Raw genomic sequence first — 20,915 nt, forward strand, 5'->3', positions numbered from 1 at the left:
GCTGAACATGTACTGCGGAGACGCATCAACATCTGGCAATCATCTTATTCGAAGAATAGGTTCTGCGTGTGGCGAGCTGCGGGACAGAGACCGTTGGAGTGTTTACTGTCGAGTGTTACAACTATTTCCTTTTTAAATAGAATTATTCCATGCCTTTGTTAGACAAAGCGCTCATCCCGTGACCGCGGCTACGTTCGGCGACTGACTGTCACCTCGAGCCCAAGCTCATTATCACAACTTTCGAACAATTACAATCGAATTGAATGACTATAATTGTTCAATTACAGCTATAATAGACTCTAGGTTACAATGTTGCGGGATTATCCAAAATTCCAAAGGCTCTGGTATTCTTTCATCTCCGACATATATTTCCTGGATATTTAGTTGGTTCTTTTCTCTCGCGTTTTGATTTACGTGGTATATGCACAAAATCAATCTTAGATTTCGAATCATTTTTATTTTCTTTAACTTTTTCTTGTTCAATTTCATCAGCGCTTTCAAAGCTATCATCCGATGATTTGTCATTTACACAATCGTTATTTTCTTCATCTGATTTATCTAAACCGATACATTTTACATCTCTTTCTACGATATCAACATGTCTCGCAACTATTATTTTATTATCTACAAGAACGCCATAACCGACCTCATTGTAACCTAGTAAAATTCCCATATTTGCTTTCTTACAAATTTAGAAATTCTTTTTTGTTTTAGTCTTCTTAGAAACAATTTCCCTTTAGTTAATTAGTTATGGACAGTTATCGTAGCAAATATCGCGGCTAGCGCGATAGGGGTCTGCGATTTTTCATACGTGAGAATTCTTTGCTATATTAATTCACTCTCTAAGGCATTGGAGAAACTTCCTTAAATCCTGTACTAAATTCTTCGTGCATAAATATTCATAAAATAATTACATGTGGCGTACATTATGTGGAAGTTCGAAGAGTCGCCCCTCGTGTCTGCGATTTTTCATATATGCCAACTTTATGCGAAATTAAGTCACTCTCCAAGGAATTGCAGAAGCTTCCTTAGATTCTGTACTAAATTCTTCGTGCATAAAAGTTCATAAATTAATTACGTGTAGTGATACTTAAGCGATATAATATAACGAAATACAATACAATAACGTAATATAATATAACGTAATAAAACATAATGCAATATAATATAATGTGATGTAATATAATGTAATACAATACCACGTAATACAGTATAACGTAATATAACATAAGGTAATATAATATACCCTAATATAATATCACGCAATACAATACAGGTAATATGCTACAATGTAATATAATTTAACGTAAGACATTATAACGTGATATAATATAACGTAATACATTACAACGAAACATATTATAACGTAATACAATATAATGAAATACTATATAACGTAATACATTGTAACGTGATATAATATAACGTAATATGATATAATGTAGTACTATATAACGAAATGTAAATACATTATAAGGTAACATAATACAACGTAGTTTATTATGACATAATACACTATAAAGTAATATAATATAACGTCATTCTGTATAACATAATACAATATAACGTAATGTGATATACCGTAATATAACGTAATACGTTATAACGTAATATTATATAACGTCATAATCTATAACGTAATAGATTATAACGTAATATAATATAGCGTATTATGACAGTATTCAACATTCAAGACATTTGCAAGGCTGTGACGAGCATTCTCAAAGGAATAAGAAAACGTGTAACAATTGTTTGTCGCATTAGTTTGTCATACAAATAGTTGTATCGCCCTAGAGGAAATGTGGTTTGAATAAAATGAAAAATTTTCCTCAAAACGATGCCTCTGCCTTGTTATTTAAAAGTTCGGTTGCTTTTGCGACAGACGGTGTATATATGTATGTATGTATGTATGTATGTATGTATGTATGTATGTATATATGTATGTATGTATGTATGTATGTATGTATGTACAAGTGAAATTATTCCGAACATTGAGCTTGACAATATATGTGAAAGTAAATGAAATTGGTGAGGTATACCTTTTTGTGTATAAATGCTTAAGTTTATTATTTTGTACAAGAGAAAAAAAAAGTTTATATATTTCTAAGTATTATTGCTTCTAAACATAATAAAATCATTAGACCAACTTTTGATTTTCTCTGTGGCTGATAAATGACATAAATGTGTTATATAAATCTAATTTTTATACAACATTTGGTGAACTTACGCATACGATATTCAATTGAAATCTTTAATTGAACTTAATCTGAAACTTGTTTTGTTTGGTCGTCGACATTTGAATCTCCTCATCTTTAGGTATGTTCATTTATTACATCTTTTCTCAAAACTATGTCAATATGGTGTACACTTTCCACTGTGATATAATCAAATCCAAATTTATACAAAAAAAGCACACAAATTTGATTCTCATCTATAGTCCGTATCGACGCAATTCCTGTCATTTTAAAATAAAGCAACTGATAAAACACCGATCATGTCGTATCCAAACAGCTTCAAATCTAAAAGTGATATATCGAGTGTAGAAAACAATTTTATACTTTTAATTTTACATTTCACGTGTTTTGTGGCACAAAATCTTTATTCTCAAAAATTGAAATATTCCAGAGTGATAAATGATTGAATTTCATTTTGACTCGATAATTTTCATTTATCTATTTTCTACGGAATCTATCTTCTCATAGACTAGGACATGATTTGTACAAATTTTCACACAGAATTAAATCTTTTCGTTGATAAATTTTTAATATAATTTTTAATATCACTAACGAGAAAACAAATCGGTTCCGCAACTTCGGCATCGCGCATATTAAAATTTTTTTAATTACATCACCATCAGAATACTAAATAACAGATTATTTGTAAAATTAAATATTAGCGAGGAATTATTATTTACATTTATTTTAAAATATTAATCATAAAAATATTAACATTGATTACAGACTACTAACGTATTTAACTACACATTTAACTACGCTAGAATTTGAAACATTTTTCGTGTTTGTGGAATCGAATAATTCTGGAATGGAATAATTACGAATTAAATAAGACGCAAAGTAAATATTATTATAAATACAATATTATAGCGATGGAAGCTAAAAGAAATGCTAAATTGTGTAGCAGGAATACACGAATAGAACTTTGATTGTTACAAGCGTAGCCTTCGCAGAAAGAACACGCAATGCTGGATCCCTGAAAATATTCCTCTAATTGGCAGTATCCATCGATTTCTCGTGACGGGACGCAACCTCGCACCGTTACCAATATGTGCCCATCTACATCATGAAGGAAATATGTAGTTATTTTATAGTCTCGGCAGTGTCATAAACAGAAAAAGCTTAAAACTAAGCTAAATGAAAATCAATGTGACGGTGGTAAAAAGCAAGAATTACAAGATTGGATACCAGCGTTGCTAAGTTTAGCGTTGAATGTAGCATATCAAGTATTTATTTTATATAATTGCTTACAAACGTGAGAAGGAATCTTACGACGCCATTAAAACAACTGACTTCTCAGAAGACTGAATGTGATTTTGATTTTACTAACAAATTAACAGTAAATAAAAAAATAATTCCATGCTTGTATAGTTACTATAAATTGTTATCACTACTTCATGTCACTCATCTAACATAGATAGATCTTTGTTGTGGACTTCAATAAATGACTAAATTATTATACGATCATAAACTTTATGTTTATGTTTAAACATAAGCATTATCCTATCGTCTTTGGAAAGTGATACTTCGAAGAATGATTTTGCATGTAAAAATAAATCAAAAAATTAAATGTAACATCTGTCCGAAGAAGCTTCGGTTTTGAAAAAATCGAAATTAAAAATTCATCGAATAAACGCGTACCTATACTCCACGTCTGTAATTGATTTGTAGTGACAAGCAATACAAGAGTGATAAATATCAGTGAGATACATCTATTTATTAATTCTATAAATCGATAATTTTGTTAATTTACGTTTATATTATTCAATACAGTATTGAAAGTGACATATCCCTTTATGAGAGAAAAATTAAGAATTCAAACGTATTTTGATGTTTCATTAATCCTTCAAAAGTCCGTATCCGTCATTTTAGATGCGAAAGATTTATTACGTAATATTTTAAACATAATTATATGTGTTTATACAATCGTGTTCCTGTAAATACAGAATGTATCTTTGTGTGTTCGCCTGATATTTGATCTGTTAGTATTAGAAGATGTCTACTTCGTAGATGTTAAAAGATGCCTAAGTGCCTGTTTAACGTTCGTATTTTGAATGTTAAAAGACGCCTACTGTGGATTTTGTTCAGAATGTCCAAGATACCCTTAGTATGCTTAGGATACATATATATATTAGGATGCATATGATTATTATTAAAAAGTCAATATTCCGATCACCATCAGTGTCGCAATAATCCCTTTTCCGGTAAGGGTGTGACGGTATCTGAACTGACATGACGTGAAATAATCTGTGTTCCTTGAAAATTTGGCCATATTTTATCCAGGTCAGGAACTTCAACAACTTGTATCTTTCAGCAACGTGTCTCTATATTATTCTTCGAAAATACTGAATTTATAACACTTCATTTATTATTTTAGTACGCCGATTATTGATTGCAGAAGAAACTAAAACTTCTAAAAAATAATATTTTAAGATTCCTGCTCAAAAATATTCTTTCTTTGTGACCATGCTGGTAAGTTTTACTCGCGAAGATCTCACGAAATCTTTAGTATATTCTGAACGGAACAAATGCTCCTATACGTATTCCAAAGAAACAATTAAAGTGATCAATTTATATACAGGGTGGTTGGTAACTGGTGGTAAAAGCGGAAAGGGGGTGATTCTACGCGAAAAAAGAAGTCGAAAATATAGAATAAAAAATTTTCGTTTGAGGCTTTGTTTTCGAGAAAATCGACTTTGAATTTTCGCTCGGTACGCGTGCACTTTATCACGTCTCATTATAACAGATCTCACTGTAGATTTAAAAAAAAAATTAAAAAAAAAAGTTTTAAAAAATTAAAAAAACATTTTTATTCTATATTTTCGACTTCTTTTTTCGCGTAGAATCACCCCCTTTCCGCTTTTACCACCAGTTACCAACCACCCTGTATATAAATTGATCACTTTAATTAATCTCAAACGCAAATAATATAATACTCAATTAAATTATAAAATTTCATGTGTTACGCTAAAAGTATAAGTATTAAGTAAACATTATTAACTGGAAAGAAAGCCATATCAAAATATTTCTTTAGATTTTCTCAATAATTTTCGAGTGGCGTAAACATTTGAAATAAGATAAAGCTCAAAATCATGAGATGATAATTATGAATAAATATTATATTATAAATTAATTATGAATAAATTATGAATACATAATCGTAAATCCTGGAGAATTGCAACCGAGAGTAGACTACATGGGAAATTTTAAATGATTGAAAAGCAATATTAGAAGACTCTTTAATTAAAGAAAAGCTAACACTAAATAATAAAAAAGAATGACTAGTGAAAGCATAAAACAAATTTTAACTAAAAATTAGTATGTGGCATATGTTTCAAAAATATTACAAATCAATTGAAGATCATAAGAGAAACTACATGCTTTTGAATTATGGCATAATCATTATAAAATCGTATGTTTCTTAAACTACGAAAATATAATTAAAAATCCTTTATGGTGTTATTGCATTATAATATAATAATCAGTTTTTAATTGAAACACTTTGTATCACAGTTAATAAATAATTTATCAAAAACTGAATATACTCTTGAAAAATGTAAAGCATCTGTGCTATGTTAATTGCAAAATGTACATTAAGTTCGATTGCGTGACATTGTTGTTCAATTTGAAATTTGCATATTTGTAATTAGAAACATGATATACAGAGTGAGCTACATAAAGTATAGCATTTCTGAGTCTGTATACGATAAATAGATACATGTCTATATACCACCATAAATATAAACACCATTAGGTATATAAAGTTCTTCCCTCCAATACATTTTTTTTATTATTGTATTTATCATAGCATTTTTTTTTTTTTTTTGTTAAAAAATTCGTAATGTGAAAATGAAATGTACATTAATTATTATTAAGGTCAAAAATAGTACAAATACTGTTCGCAACCCCTGTATGTACATAAAAGATTGTCTTTTTTATTTCCATTGTAAAAAAATTCCTTAATCTTATCGTGCAAACGTTTTCTTTTGATACTTTATGCAATGAAAAATCCAATGTCGCAATGTCTAGTAGTGAGAGTTGCATTAATATTAAACTTGTGCTTGTTTAATTACTATATTTAAATGAAAAATAATTTGTTACCATTTTGTATTTCAGCAGTAAATTTGCTAATAAAGCATTTACGAGTCTCATTTGCATAACATTTTTTTCATTCTTACTCATACATAAAATATACCGACAGTTTTGCAAGAAGAAACGCTTTGTGGATATGTAAACGTTTCATTTGTAAATGTTCGCATATGTCACTTATATGACATTTGGACAATACAAACACATTTCTTGACATAGTCTAAGGACTACCAAGGTATTGGCTATTTAGTATGTAGAAGCGTGTGCGAATGCAATCAACGTTAATATAAGCACGTAGTAGATATGTGCATATGCGATTTACATACATGTATACGATGCGTGCACGTAATGAAGGTGAGCGCACGCAACAGTAATTTACAACTGGATATACTTTATACGCACAATCGATGACACTTTTAAGACAATTCTGCGACTCGTTTTGGGGACAGAGAACTAAGTCGAAATAAGGCGTCGGGACGTAAGGATCGTTGCACTCTCTTGTATGTCCGTTTGTCAAATCGGTATTGCATTGGTAACACCATAGATTTCCTCCTGTCGTGTATTCTGTTAAGTGGTTGAATTTTCTCGATTTTAAAGTAGTCAACAAGTAAGGTTGGAAAGAATGTTAAGCTTAAAAGTAAACAAAGTTAAAGGTGAAGCAACGGAATTAATCTAACTATAAATCATTACAGCTATATACAAGATATTAATGAATATCATAGTGGTGACACTTTGCATAATTGCAATTATTCTTTGTCCGACTAAAAATTATAACAAAATATTTACAATAATTACTGTCTATTAAATTTGTTTTGAATTGTCCTAATACTTATCAATTGCGTTAATAGTAAATTTAACTAAGTGTCATTTCCATTGAACGCTTACACAAAAATAATATTAAAAGCTACCGATTTAAGCTCTACTTACCCAAATTCATGAGAACGATTATTATCGCCAAACTTACTTGTGCAGCCATGTTGGTTCTACCTGCTATCTTATCTATGATAATAAAGGTAAGGACTGTAGCAGATGTCTGCAGTGCAGATGTTAAACGTATTAAGAAATACATACATATTATGCATACAATCTTCCTCGTGTACGTAATAATCTATAAACGTTAAAATTATCAAACAACATTGTTCCTCAGTGTTGCATTTAATAATTGAATAATCACCATAAAGTAAGTACCATAAAAAAACTGTACAGAGTAATTGCATTTTCAAACCCTTCCAATCATATATTTTTTAAATTCTCGTTTAGAATTATAGTGCACAGATATTACGTTAGAATACAAATTTAAAAATCAAGCTGTAATATCTTTCGAATTATTGTAAAAAAACACGGTGTTAATATTAAAACTAAGTGTGAATATTAATACATATTTACAAATAACATTAATAGAAAAGTGAATAATATAGATAATGCCGTGACAAGTTTTAACCGCATATCACCTATCATTTCTTTTAAGAACCACGCATACATAAATTTTCATTTATTTCACTATTTGATAAGCTTGAAATTGGTAGTCTACGTTTCTACGTTTGAGAATATCATTCTTTAAAATTTTTCTCGAAAACGTATATTTCAATTAATATGAAAAGACATCGCTCTTATCCGCTTGGAGAAACCTCACGGATTACGTATATTTTTCTAATGCGCACATTTATGTACAAAGTTTAAAATTCTTATTGCTTAGTATTCAGTTATTTGTCGAAAAATTGCGGATTGAATTTTTAACGATAATACAGTACAACCGGTCGATATATATTTATTGCTCGTCACAATTTTCGATAATAATATATTCCATCTTTAGAAGCTAAGTAGCATTCCGTGATATAAACATTAGCCAAATTTGATATTTCATAAGCCTCTTCGTTTGTATGTACAATACACATATAAGTTCAAGTACATATATAATATACATATATTTACTTCTTTATGCTTGTAAGGTCGTGCTTAATGAATTTAATCGCAAATGCAATTTGACAAATATACATAATAACATCCGAATTTTTATAATGAACACACATACAAGCAATGACCATTGCTCAATCAGCATAAAGTTATTAGTCGTTAAATATAATTCTATAGACATGGGCTTCTCGAAGTATTCGATATACAAAATCTGCTAGCCAATTTTTCTTAAAATTTGGACAATAGAAATTGTGTGGAAAGTCACATTTCTGTCTGGAATTCTTTCATAGGTATTTCGTTGTTTTCATTTCGTTATGAAACAAGAAAGAAACAAGACGGAAACGTTTATATATATATCAGAAGTCATTCTAAAGTAATGGAACAAATCTGGTGAATTCCCTTATAGACTATCGAAAGGTAATTTAACCACGACAAGAAGTTTGATTATTTAATAATTTGCATCTTTCGTCTGTACGAAATAGGAATTTACGATCTCGCTACAGAAAATACAAATATAAATTATGTGCGTATATAGAAAACAATAAAAATATACAGAAAAATAATTTATTCTCTAGTCAAAAATTAATCTAACAACGCTGAATTTTTAATTTTTTTTTCTTTTTTTCGAATATTCATTGTATGATACATACTCGTGGCACGATGTGAAATATTAGTGAACAATATATATATATGCTTAATGTGTGTGTTTTCGAGTCTTAGAATACGCTATGAATCGATTAACGAGCAACGCCTGTAAGGCTGATCGCAATCAACTCTATATTTTGATATATAAAGGTTACGCGCTGTTATAAAAACAGCCCAAAACTACAGCTCCAAGAGCGGATAACAAAGTAAAGGAAATTGTTGGCGAAATTGTAATCGAACTATTGCAAGCATCCTCCGTGCATAATTCACAAAATTCCAGCTTCTTATCGTCCGTAGTTAATGTAGGGATCATTGCATTTATCGATTTGCACGGGTCAACGGTCTCAGTCTTCGCTGTTTGGCAACTTCTCATTGTGATGTTTTGATATTTATCTAATAAACATAAATAAAAGTTCCTTCGCTTACATTCGTTCGATGGATAATTGGTAATTAAATAATTAGGTACGTAATTAATCAGATAAATGATAATTTGAATAATAATGATACGTTTGAATATAAAGATAATAGTAGAAGTATAGCGCAACAGTTTTTCGTTTGGCACTTTCACCCTCGTATTCACGCATTCGCTTGTTTATTCACACCATTTCTAAATTTGAAATCTATCACGATGATGAACTAAAATTCTCATACTCTGAATAATTTACCTTTCAAAATCATTTTAGCACACGCCATTGGAGCGACAAGTTGATGATCCAAATCGTCAACCTCAAAAATTGGAGCTGCCCAAGTTAAAGCTTTATGCTGTTGAATTCTCAGTTTCCAATCCAGCATTTGGTCTAAAGTACATTCGACAAGTTCAAGGTTATGTGCCTTAGGATCTGTTTCACAATTAGGATGCGTTAATGAAGTACACACATAGCATCTTACATTCTTATCTGTGAAACAAAAAGAACAGTTATTTGTAATACAAAATAGGTTCTTATAAAAATAATTTTTTCAGAATTAGAATTGTTTCCGTCGCATAATATTAAACGTACAGGGCGTTAGATAAGCCTGAAAACGGCCAAATATTTTGAAAACGAAACAATTTTTCCAAAAATGTAACCTAGATCCACTCAAGATCAAACGAATATGAACATTCAATAGAACTTTTAAAACCTTGAAACATTGATTTGAACCATTTTTCTCAAATAATATAATCTCAAAAAATATTCTCTATATATCAGATTTTATTGATGGAGCATTCAAAATTATGATAATAGAGATTTAATATTGTTAGGTTTCTGAAGATTATATCCCAGTAGTCTTGTTGTAATGGTACGAAATAATACAGTTTAATTGATTATTTAATGAAATAATTACTAGGTTGCCCGAAAAGTGTCTTTCTTTCCCAAACGTGTTTTTTACAACAGTGCACCTTCAAGCAAACGTGAAACCAAATCTGTAAAATGTCACGGTGTTTATCCCAACGGAACAAAATGAATCGTACGTAATTCGACAAAATAATATAAAACAAAAAACGTTATACGTCCATTAATTCCTCATAAAACGAAAGAAACTTTTCGGACAATCTAATATTAAGTACAAGCATACTACTAATGACGTTATTGCTTGTAATTCTATTTACATGTAGTAAACATACATCAAACTACATGAACATGGTATATTTTGCAGTAATCGTTCAACAACAGAAAAGTAATAAACAATAACTTGTTTTTATATATCATTTGATTCACTTGTAACATTTTTTTGAATAATCGATATTTTTGCAAAACGTTGATTTTTCAGTTCTAATTGAATTTTGGAAATTGAGATAAATCTACAAGAATTCCATTTCGTCGAGTAAATAGAATATCGAAACATTCGAACTTTTTTTCATAAATTGCAATTAGCAAATTCATTTCCCATTGTGCACGGACAGTCACTTCTTTCGTCATTATCTCGCGATTCTTCACCTTCAACGTTTGTATCACTCGAAAGTTGCTGAGTTTGACATTGCAGTATTTTCATACACCTCTCACAAGTACTTTACATGTTTCATGTTTGACACGAAATATTTACAAGATATGACCACGGTTGTGTGCATTTGCTTAATGTTTATTTCAGCAAGAAATTTAATTACTTAAAAATCAAAACAACTCACCACTCCGTTATTATAAACACTATAAAGTTCACGTTTTAGAAAATAGATGAGATTATAATTAAGTGATTTTATATATATTTGATTCATAAAACTGGATTTTTAGTTTTAACAGACAAAAGAGTTGATAACAGCTAATAACAAATTTAAATTTTGTTCAAGAAATAATAAAAAAGATATTACTAGCTTTCTAACCATTTAAAGTTACGCTCAAATAATTATTAGATTAACCCGTTGTCATTGCAAAACTAAGTGTTACGATTTTTGCAACTTTCTAAATTGATATAAAAAATATGGTTAAAAAGTCAGTGAACAACACATAGAATTAAATATTACATAAAATAAGAACGTGAAAAGATCACGATAATTATTTTTAAAATCCAAACAAATAAGAATATATACAGAAACATATAGATTCAAAAATTAATCTTACATAGATGAAACGTTTTTCACTCTTGTTCAGCGTATATCTAGTACAATAACGGTAAGAAAATAGAGAAAAACGTAAATGTTCCAGAATAATAACGTATGAATCTCCTTAGAAAAATATAGAAGCCATTTTTCTAGATTATAGTCCATTTCAATTCAACGATTGTTTGTTTTCCGGAAGAAGTAAATAATCTATTTCCTCTGGCGCCTGGTAGACGCCTCTACGACGTCGGAACATTCTCTACTGTCGCACATAATTCTAACAAACCAATGGATGGTGCTTACGTACCGTGAGAATGTTTATAATCGAGCGTATATTTCCAATGTCCCGTTTTCAAACATACGCATGTTCAATGTAGTTATTATTTGGGTCGCAGTATTGTGGCGCCAAGAGTCGCGACACTATATTACTCACCCCTACAAATTGTTCCATATCTCGTAGTTCGACAAACGATAGTTAACCTACTCCTACGTACTACTCATCTAGTTTCAGACTGTTTCGAATCGATTGAGAATATCCGCGGCTCGAGAGTAACGGTTTTTTTATCTTTTTTATTTTCACGTTGTCTCATAAATATATATTAAAAGACATCTCGAAGTTATCAAGAGTTTCTGACAGTTAATTAACGTCAACTGTAAATATGATTACTATATACACGGGACAAATAGCTAATCGAAAGCTGAACAATGCGGAATATTGGGAAATATCTTTGACCGGCAAATCTACATATATCTGATCTAGTCGTAGCCTCCTGTAACATTTTTAATCATGCAAAGGAACGTTTACTGACGTTAAGTTGTCATGCACTGGCCTAACGTTTATACAATGTATAGGTTTTTAACATAGTTTTATATAAAAATTGCATTGTCTATAGTGCTTAGATACTACATGATAATTAATTTATGTACATTAATTTTAACACAGTTAGCAATATTAATTAGAATATTTTTATACCAACGTGTATACGGCAACATCATAATACTGTATTGTTAAAGTTCCCAACAATTTCAGCAGTTATCATAGTGCACAACTATAGCAGAATCTAGTAGCTAATATTGTCTAATCATTAGATTGTAAGGAACATCTTTAATCGGTTATTCCGAAATTAGTATGAAAATAATATCATGAAATTTCTTTTAATATTTACAAAAATATTGTGATTGATATAGTTAGGCAGTAATAAAATTTAAATACGTACAGCTTCTAAATCAGGAAATATGCAATCTGTTACTCAAAGCATTACCGAAATATCCAGGGCGGCTTGTGTATGATAAATTGCCTGCCAGTAGGGGTACCTTTGTATTTTTGAAATTTTTATGCTAAAAGGCAATGCAAAGAGATCAGAAATATATATTTATTAGATAAAGAATATTTGTTTCTATGCCCTTAATCACAGTACTTCTGAAATACAAATGCAAATATATTCTTGTAAGAGTTAAATGTTATATTAATTTTTGGTATCGAAATTAATATTTACGGTTTAGAAACATAAGGACTGGAAATAATCACAATAATATAAAACCATAAAATAGGTAATGAGAACTTCTTTGTAACAAAAGTAAAAGGACTAAAAAGTACTATGATGTTTAATAATTCGTCTAATAAATCTATCTGCATAGTTTCCAAAATAATCTAATACATTATACTAGTTATCATAGTTAATTTCTTACCTTCATATATCTATTTCGTAAATAAAAATTTCTAATTACTTAGCTTCTAACGAGCTTTTCTATATTTACATCTTTTTTAATTTTAATTGAAATACGTATTAATAATATCATCAATTTGTATAGGATATTATGAACAAAAATTTTAAACTAACACATTTTTAACATATATTAACAATAAGTACCATATATGATGTGTATATACAGTGTCTGAAGTTATTTTCCGTCAAACGGTACTATTATATTCTAGAATAAAAATAAAAAAAAGTGTCATACACAGACTATGATAAAAATACGAAACAACAGGAAAGTGCGTTTTCGTTTGATAAAATGTTTAAACGAACATTAACCTCAACGACAAGCTGAGGAGGGCCAATTATTCGCCCCCTCATATGACCAAATATTAAGAAACTTTAAAGCGAAAGATTTACCAGATAAGAATTAATTGTACACTAAGAATTGATACAAAGAGATAATATAAAGGATCAATACAAAGAATTAATATAAGGAAATTCAAAGAAACGAATGAAAGTTTCGTAACGTAGTAAATCCAACTTTCACCAATTATATTTTTATAAAATCGAACAATACTTTGAAATGGAATTAACGTAAATACCGCTAATACGCATGCCTTTATCCTTTTTTAAATGAAAAACTAGTCCATTGTTATTTCATACTTCTCCTGTAAGTGTTTAATAAAATATTTATGAGCTTATATATAAGTTCAGTTCCTTTTTTTATTGTTACTCATAGAATACGCAGAAGTTTGGTGGAAGAAATTTGGAACACTTTATATACATATATATATATAAGAATAACACATACATATACTATATGCACAGTATGTGTACTGTTATGTTTATCCTATTACTCTAATAGACTGTATTTTATAAACCACTATATATCCTATGAGCGTTACTATAGAAAAATTGTAAAGAAAAGCGTTCAATAAATTAATCACAACATGGAATCAATGTTAAAAACATAAAATGTAAATGTTTCATATTGGCACACCAACAGCTTGTAAAATCAACGTATTGCTGAACAAACTTTCATTTGTATTTTCACTAGTGTTCCACCATATTTGAAAAAAAAAAAAGAAATCTTTTCGCATCGTTTTGTAAAAAGTAAATTTTCAGTATAATCACCTGCACGAGCCGTCAACACGAACGCGAGATTAACAATTAACACTAGGATTCTTCGATACATCCCGGGAGTTGCGAGAGACAAGGTTTCACTTGAAGAAGTTTACTCTCGGGGAACAGAATACAAACTGCGATTCGTGACGGGGGTTGAAGCACTGGCACAAGGAAGGATTGTCGCCGAGTCGACAGCCTGATCGCGAGTATGAGATTGCGAGGTCCGCCACTCACCACTCCACTCACCGACCTCCTCTCCTCTTTTCACCACTCCTCGCTGTTTTTCGCCTCTCCTCCACAGATCGCATAATCGCGCAAGTCGCGCAGAGATTTAGCTTCTTTTTCCCTTTGAAGCCTTTCCTCTAGATCGTTCGACGTCTAGATCAGTATTAGGCATTCAACTTTACCAAATGCTCATGTGAATTCTTATTTTCCGAAAGGAAAACTAATCTCTTATGCAATACTATTATTAATCCTTCGTTTGCAACCTTATTTTATTGACGTCGTCCGAATACTAGGTCGTTTAAGTCCTAGTATTCGAAGAATACTCTTCCAAGTTTCTAGAACATCATGCAATAATATTCGTTGCTACGCGTTGATGTAACTTCTGTAAGCAAAGCGAAATTTAAAGAAAAATGTGGAAATAAATGAAAAATTGCTTTAAACTACTGATCGAGAATTAGTTAAAATTTTTTATATTTTTATATTTTAATAAAGTTAAAATTTTTTTTCAATTTTTATATACATTTTTTCTATGGGTATTACATTCTTGTTCTCTTTTTCTTTTTTCTTCTAGTAAAGGTACTTTTGTTACAACCTGAATGTATGGAAAATTTACAGTTGAAATATAATCTGTTCTATTTGCGTGAAAAATTGAAATTAATAAAATTGACTTAGATTTTAAAAATTATATAAAATGAGATATACGTATTAAATATAGAAGAAGCAAGTTACTCTATTATTGCCTCTAAGATTGAAAGATGTAATCACTGAGACGACTTCAATCATTTTCAATCGGTTCCCATTGAAATCACCGACAACAATTCACCGACACCAGATTTCATCGATGCCAGACCACCGACACCAAACTTCGCTAACAACAGCTTTGACTAACTACTGCCTCAAATGATTGACAGTATTAGCAAGGGGAAATAGAAAAAGATCTTCGCTTATGTAGGTATTTTTGCTTATTTGCCGTACTTGTATTTATTGTACCTTTGCTGTATTTTTATTTTTCTTTCTTTTTACTTGTTGCTGTAATTAATGACAATCGGCTGCCTCACGCCGCGTTGCATTAAAAATGTCACCTCAAACCTAACACGGACCATGAATTTGATATTTATTTGTGTTAAGATTACACTAGAACTTACGAACGTAAATTAATTGAAACAAAAGCATAATTTACTTAATTGCTGATCAGCTCGTGCTCTGTATTGCATTTGGGTTAGTTTTTTTAATCCGATCACCGTAAGGCAGCCGGTTATCAACTATCTGCAGCGATAAACCTACGTAACCAAAAACCCTCTCTTATTTTTCTGTGCTAATATTGCTTGTTAGTTAAAGCTGCTATCGGGGTTGTCGTCGGTTAAAGCTATCGCCGGTGGATTGTTATCGGTGAAAACAGTGCCGATAAAAATTGTGTCGGTGAATTCAATGAAACCTTTCCCAACCATAGTTAAACGAGAAATCCTTGTATGTAATCATAACAAATTTTCGAATTATTAAACAGAGACAGGTCATTTTTCACTAGTGAAAAAAGGTAAGAATAAAATTTGATACACAAATAAGAGTTTATTGGAAATGGTAACTCGTTATAAAATATAATTTGATTAAAAAATATCTTGAATTGAATTCAAGGAGAATGATGTGGAAATAAATACATTTAACGAAATATGTATAAGGTGTTTCATATCAACACTAACAAGGGAACATCTCCAAACGTTAATTGTAACCAAAATTATGTATGTGTAGTTCTCGAAAAATATTTGACAGATACATTTTCTTTTACGTGCTCATATTCACGTTGGAGGGATGAAAAGAAAGTTGGGGGTTGGGAACATATTTTGCAGGATATCTCGAAAACTATTGGGTCTAGAAAAGTGGTTCAACTATCAAAATTGGTTGTTTTTAAATAAGGCATTCATTTGCGTAGGACTTTTAAAAATTCATTTGTTTAAAAATGATAATAGAAAGTGACATACTTTTATTGTAAAATGCACATGTGTAAATTTGAAATAATTGCACAAAATATTGATAAACTGGAATTTGGATTTTCATCTTACATCGTATCTAAATTTATAAACATCGTGTTTCATTATTATCTTGTGAAAAAATATAATTATCTTCTAGCCCAATATTGTTTGCATTAACTTGAATATGTTCTTTCAAAATATCGATACGCGCTTTACGGCCCATAAATATATATCATAAATAAGACAATATAATATAAATAAGATAATATAAGATAAATAAGATATACCATAAACTAGCTGGCAAATTGTGACTGATCTTATTTCCCATCATGTTTTATAGTCGACTGCCTTATGTTTAGTATTTCTTTGTCGCCATATTTTATATTCCAGATATAAATTAATGTCCTATAGTCTTTGCAAAGTATTTCCGAATATTTTTGTAACGTCAGAACTGGACTGGACTATTTGTAAAGCTATTTAATATTTAATAAACGAATAAAATGTCTACGTTAACTGCAAATTATAATCTAACATAAAGTAAAGCATACTTTTACTTATTCCCATAATTACTTAAACTATAGAGTAAAATAGTTAATATCATGATGGCCGAATATTTTTGTGGCAGACTGTACATTAACATTAAAACAATTTTCAAACCCATTATGCTATTTTCATCGCATTTGTTTTCTGCTGTTTTATCTTGCCAATTATGCACAGACCGATATATTCATTTCCCTTTCCTAAACGCCTGTTACCTGGTTTATTTTCTCTTTTAATTTTTCCATCGCTATATCTGCCTGATTCCTTGAATTGTTGATCTTAGTTTATTTCCAATTTCAAAAACTTCGTGCAGAACTTCGCACTTGTTACGAAAATTTGCAATAACATCTTTTTTCCTTTTCAGTCGTTTAGTTGCCTTCTCGTTATTTTAATGTCTATCGGTAACTTTAGATACTGATGTTAATTGTACTAACATTTCACGCATGTACATGTGTATGTATCATCAAGTTATGTACAATTTCATGTAGGAATACATATTAGGCGTATATTTTCCCTCTATCTTTTTTAGATATTTGTTAATATCTTCATAAAAAATATGGATAAATAACATTCTCCAACATATGTACACGTCTCTTAATTGTGAAGGTAAACAGAGTTCTATGAAGCTTTTGTTGAACACTATTGTTATGTATCACACAAAATGTGTTTTTAAGATCCTTAGATATTTAATTTCCTCTACATTTTTTGTTTTTCCTCTATTTATTCTATTTCTCTGCTTTTTGTCTACTATTGTTGTAATTGTATCCGTAAATTGTCACGTTTCAAATAGTGCAAGACATCGTTCACGAAGAATGAAACATAATTGAGCAAACAAACTGACTAACCCTGAACTGGTACAGTATTAATTTCATAGTCGGATTATAAAGTATCACAATAAAAAATTTTAAATGTCTAACATCATACTATGTTTGAAAGCAAAACTATGATAATGTTACATCTGGTATGTTTTAGAACTCACTACACTGGAATCAATCAAGTCATAAAAAGCAATAAATTGGTTAAATTAAAAAGAACTTTAACGTTGAAATCAATCTCGGGAACACGTTTTTATTAAAAATACTCTGTGTACTATAATATTATAGCATTTACGTCATAATTCGTAGACATTTTATTAGTCACATTGTCAAAATAATTTTTTGTAGAAAAATATCTTCGACGAAATACGAAAATAACTTTGAATTTTATAAATGAAATTCGTTTTTTATCATAATTTGAATATTTAGTTATACACGAACTTTACCGACCTCTTCCATTAACACTAAACCTACCGACACTTCGTGTATACCTATTCCTACCATGTGCGGTCAAAATGACCGATGATTAAAGAAGTAATAGTTTTTATGACTTAACTTAGATAATGGTTAATTTATAACTTAATGTATATAAAATGATGAACTTTCATAAAATTTCGTCCAAATTTACTTTTGTTTAATTGCAATTATAGACTTAGATAGAATTACACTTTTATTTATATAGAGATATATCTTATTCAACTTTGCTGCATTTTTTACAAATTATCTTATTATCAAATGTACATTTGCCGCATAAATATTTCCTGCATCTTAAACAAATTTTGGTAATTTTGTAACCTTTACAATTTTTTACTTGACAAGTTTTTTGTAGTAATGAATCTGAACTTGTTGATAGTTTTATTGCATGGTCTTTTCCCGCGATTCCTTATATAAAAGTAATGTATGCATTAGGTTTATAACAATTTTGTGAATTCTCTGTAAATTGGCCCCATACTGTAGATACCATTGCAAATTTATTGGTTCATAAACGTTAACTTCTTTCGCTCTTCTTATCAAATCCTATAAACCTCATAAGCAAAGTCATTCCTGTTCATTGTTTTTGAAAAAATGCAGGTCTCCAAATATTATTCCATATATATGAGAGATCTAAATTCTTTACCTGATATGCACCGCGGATATATAGCAGAGCAATAAATGCATCTAGTTTTGTTGCATCTAGCTCCCTCTTAGTCCCCAATACTCTAAATGCTTCTACTTCCGTACATTTTATTATATGATCCCTTATACGGTGATCAATGATAAGATAATATGCCGTCTTTGCTTGTCCTTTCATTGTATGCCGTTTAACATATCCCTAAAAATATTATGAACTGATGTCCTGCCAGATTTGAAACTTGCATCTATTTCTTTCCAAACTGTTCCATCGGGCCCAGTTTCACTCTCTGCTGTCAACGATAATTTCTTTCCTTTTTGCCCTTACATAAACGCTTATTTATAATATTCAACTCTGATCCAGTTGTAAATAGCTTTTCATATGTTTCCATGCCGTTTTCAGTTGCTGAAGTTTCTTGTTTACCGCACATTGAACAGTCTTCCTCTATGTCCGTTATTTTTATTTTTATAATTTTTTTTTAAATCTTGACATTTCTAGGGTAAATATTTATCACAGAATAATACCATGTACGGAATACAAAATTATTGTCAAATTTGACATGCTTTACTTTTCCTTTTATAACAACTTTATACAAAACGCTCTGAGATGCTTTCTGTCTGAGTTTTAGAGATAACAAATTTAGATATCGACTAATTGACTAACAAGCCGGGATGTATTCCAGTCGAAAAGGCAATAGCAAGTAAAAATATCATCTGTGACGGCGATATTTATACGAAAATATTGATGAGTATTGACTGTTCTCCCACCAACGGTTACTCGATTACTGGAGGATGGGAAAACTTTTCCCGTGTTTTATAGCAATGAGCAATAACCCTAAGAAACTTTTCGACTTTTAAAAATGTTTGTAACAATGGACTGTAAAAGAATGCTAAATTTTGTAGCGGTTCCTTAGAATTATTATGAGCCTGAGTTGATATGTCTTGACAGCTGATGACTATCTTGATCGAGGGATGGATTATTTTATGACAAGATTACGGGTGTGATAGCTGTTATTATTTGTTATTATTGATTATTACTGATTTTGTTTGTCTTAAGATAGCCTTTTCGTTGTACTGATTGCATTTATTCTAAGAATAACTAACATATATTGTCGGATCGTTAAAATGACCGCTCACGGTAGACAAGGCAGAGTACAAATTTTTCTTAGAAAATAAAAGAGCAAACTAAAATTAAATACCGAAAAATATATTGTATGCATGTTTTAGGAAAAGTCAGAAATTATGAAGCAATATGATAAAGTTTAAATGTGGTTGAATTTGTGTAGAAGTCGCGAGAGCGGTCAATTTGACCGCGCCGGTAGGTTTAGTATTAAACTAGTTAAGTTACGTAATTAATAATAAATCGATAATATGACCTTACGCAACACTGCTTGTCGCTATAATTTACAATAACTTTTAATAATTAAAACTGAACCTTTATTAATCGCTGGTCATCAAAGTCAGATTTCAAATACATTTAATGTATGACGACTAGCTACATTAGTTATGAGCGAGTACTTCCTCTCAGAAAATGTTTCGTCAACCGACAATTACGTGACATGATAAAGTAATAGAATTTACTACTGGAAGTACTTACATCTTATTAAACATTTTTGATTTCTCATACATGTACATACCTGATACTGTACAATTAAAAATATTAATTTATTTACCTAGTTTAAATATTATCTAATTTAAATATTACGTAACATGATGAATGAGACACTTTATCATTTAATACGTTTAGTCACGTACACATCTGTTTAATCAACTATGAGTCATGGATTGTATAACTCTCACTGAATTAAGATTTAGTATACAATCCACATGGGAAATACATTTAAAACTAGTTGGCAAGAATTCCAAATACGTTTCCTTGCAGATCACATCAAAGTAACACATTACTAAAGAGAACCGTATAAATTGTGGCAGTAACGATTGACGTCGGGGTTGAAGGGCAGCGCGAATACGTCGAAAAACGTTAATTGTCTATTAGCCTAATTAAAGCTAGCGATATCCATGACAAAGACGGTACACAG

General features: G+C 30.2%; 2 protein-coding genes across 2 annotated transcripts; both read right to left on the reverse strand.

Moving 5' to 3' along the window:
- Nucleotides 1-2,900: 2,900 nt before the first annotated feature.
- Nucleotides 2,901-7,418, reverse strand: LOC105680703. The gene is made up of 3 exons (XM_012385068.3): nucleotides 7,251-7,418; nucleotides 6,726-6,887; nucleotides 2,901-3,293 (listed from the first exon to the last, which is right to left on the reverse strand). Exons 1-3 carry the CDS (start codon nucleotides 7,390-7,392, stop codon nucleotides 3,085-3,087), a joined length of 513 nt encoding a protein of 170 aa, XP_012240491.1. The 5' UTR covers nucleotides 7,393-7,418; the 3' UTR covers nucleotides 2,901-3,084.
- Nucleotides 7,419-8,077: 659 nt separating this feature from the next.
- LOC100740017 lies at nucleotides 8,078-14,456 on the reverse strand. Its single transcript, XM_012385067.1, has 3 exons — nucleotides 14,229-14,456; nucleotides 9,548-9,778; nucleotides 8,078-9,275 (listed from the first exon to the last, which is right to left on the reverse strand). Exons 1-3 carry the CDS (start codon nucleotides 14,287-14,289, stop codon nucleotides 9,034-9,036), a joined length of 534 nt encoding a protein of 177 aa, XP_012240490.1. The 5' UTR covers nucleotides 14,290-14,456; the 3' UTR covers nucleotides 8,078-9,033.
- Nucleotides 14,457-20,915: the final 6,459 nt, after the last annotated feature.

This window comes from Bombus impatiens, unplaced genomic scaffold (assembly GCF_000188095.3).
Source record: "Bombus impatiens unplaced genomic scaffold, BIMP_2.2 scf_0317, whole genome shotgun sequence".
Classification (NCBI taxonomy): Eukaryota; Metazoa; Arthropoda; class Insecta; order Hymenoptera; family Apidae; genus Bombus; species Bombus impatiens.

Bases quoted from the DNA above. Each gene is read 5' to 3' on its own strand.
- LOC105680703 (XM_012385068.3), bottom strand. From the start codon at position 7,392: ATGTATTTCTTAATACGTTTAACATCTGCACTGCAGACATCTGCTACA. The intron at 6,888-7,250 runs GTAAGTAGAGCT...ACCACTTAACAG, and splicing joins AATCGTTCTCATGAATTTGG to AATACACGACAGGAGGAAAT. The intron at 3,294-6,725 runs GTGCGTATAAAG...TTCATGATGTAG, and splicing joins TCTTAAAAGTGTCATCGATT to ATGGGCACATATTGGTAACG.
- LOC100740017 (XM_012385067.1), bottom strand. From the start codon at position 14,289: ATGTATCGAAGAATCCTAGTGTTAATTGTTAATCTCGCGTTCGTGTTG. The intron at 9,779-14,228 runs GTGATTATACTG...TTTGTTTCACAG, and splicing joins CGTGTTGACGGCTCGTGCAG to ATAAGAATGTAAGATGCTAT. The intron at 9,276-9,547 runs GTAAATTATTCA...TATGTTTATTAG, and splicing joins TGCTAAAATGATTTTGAAAG to ATAAATATCAAAACATCACA.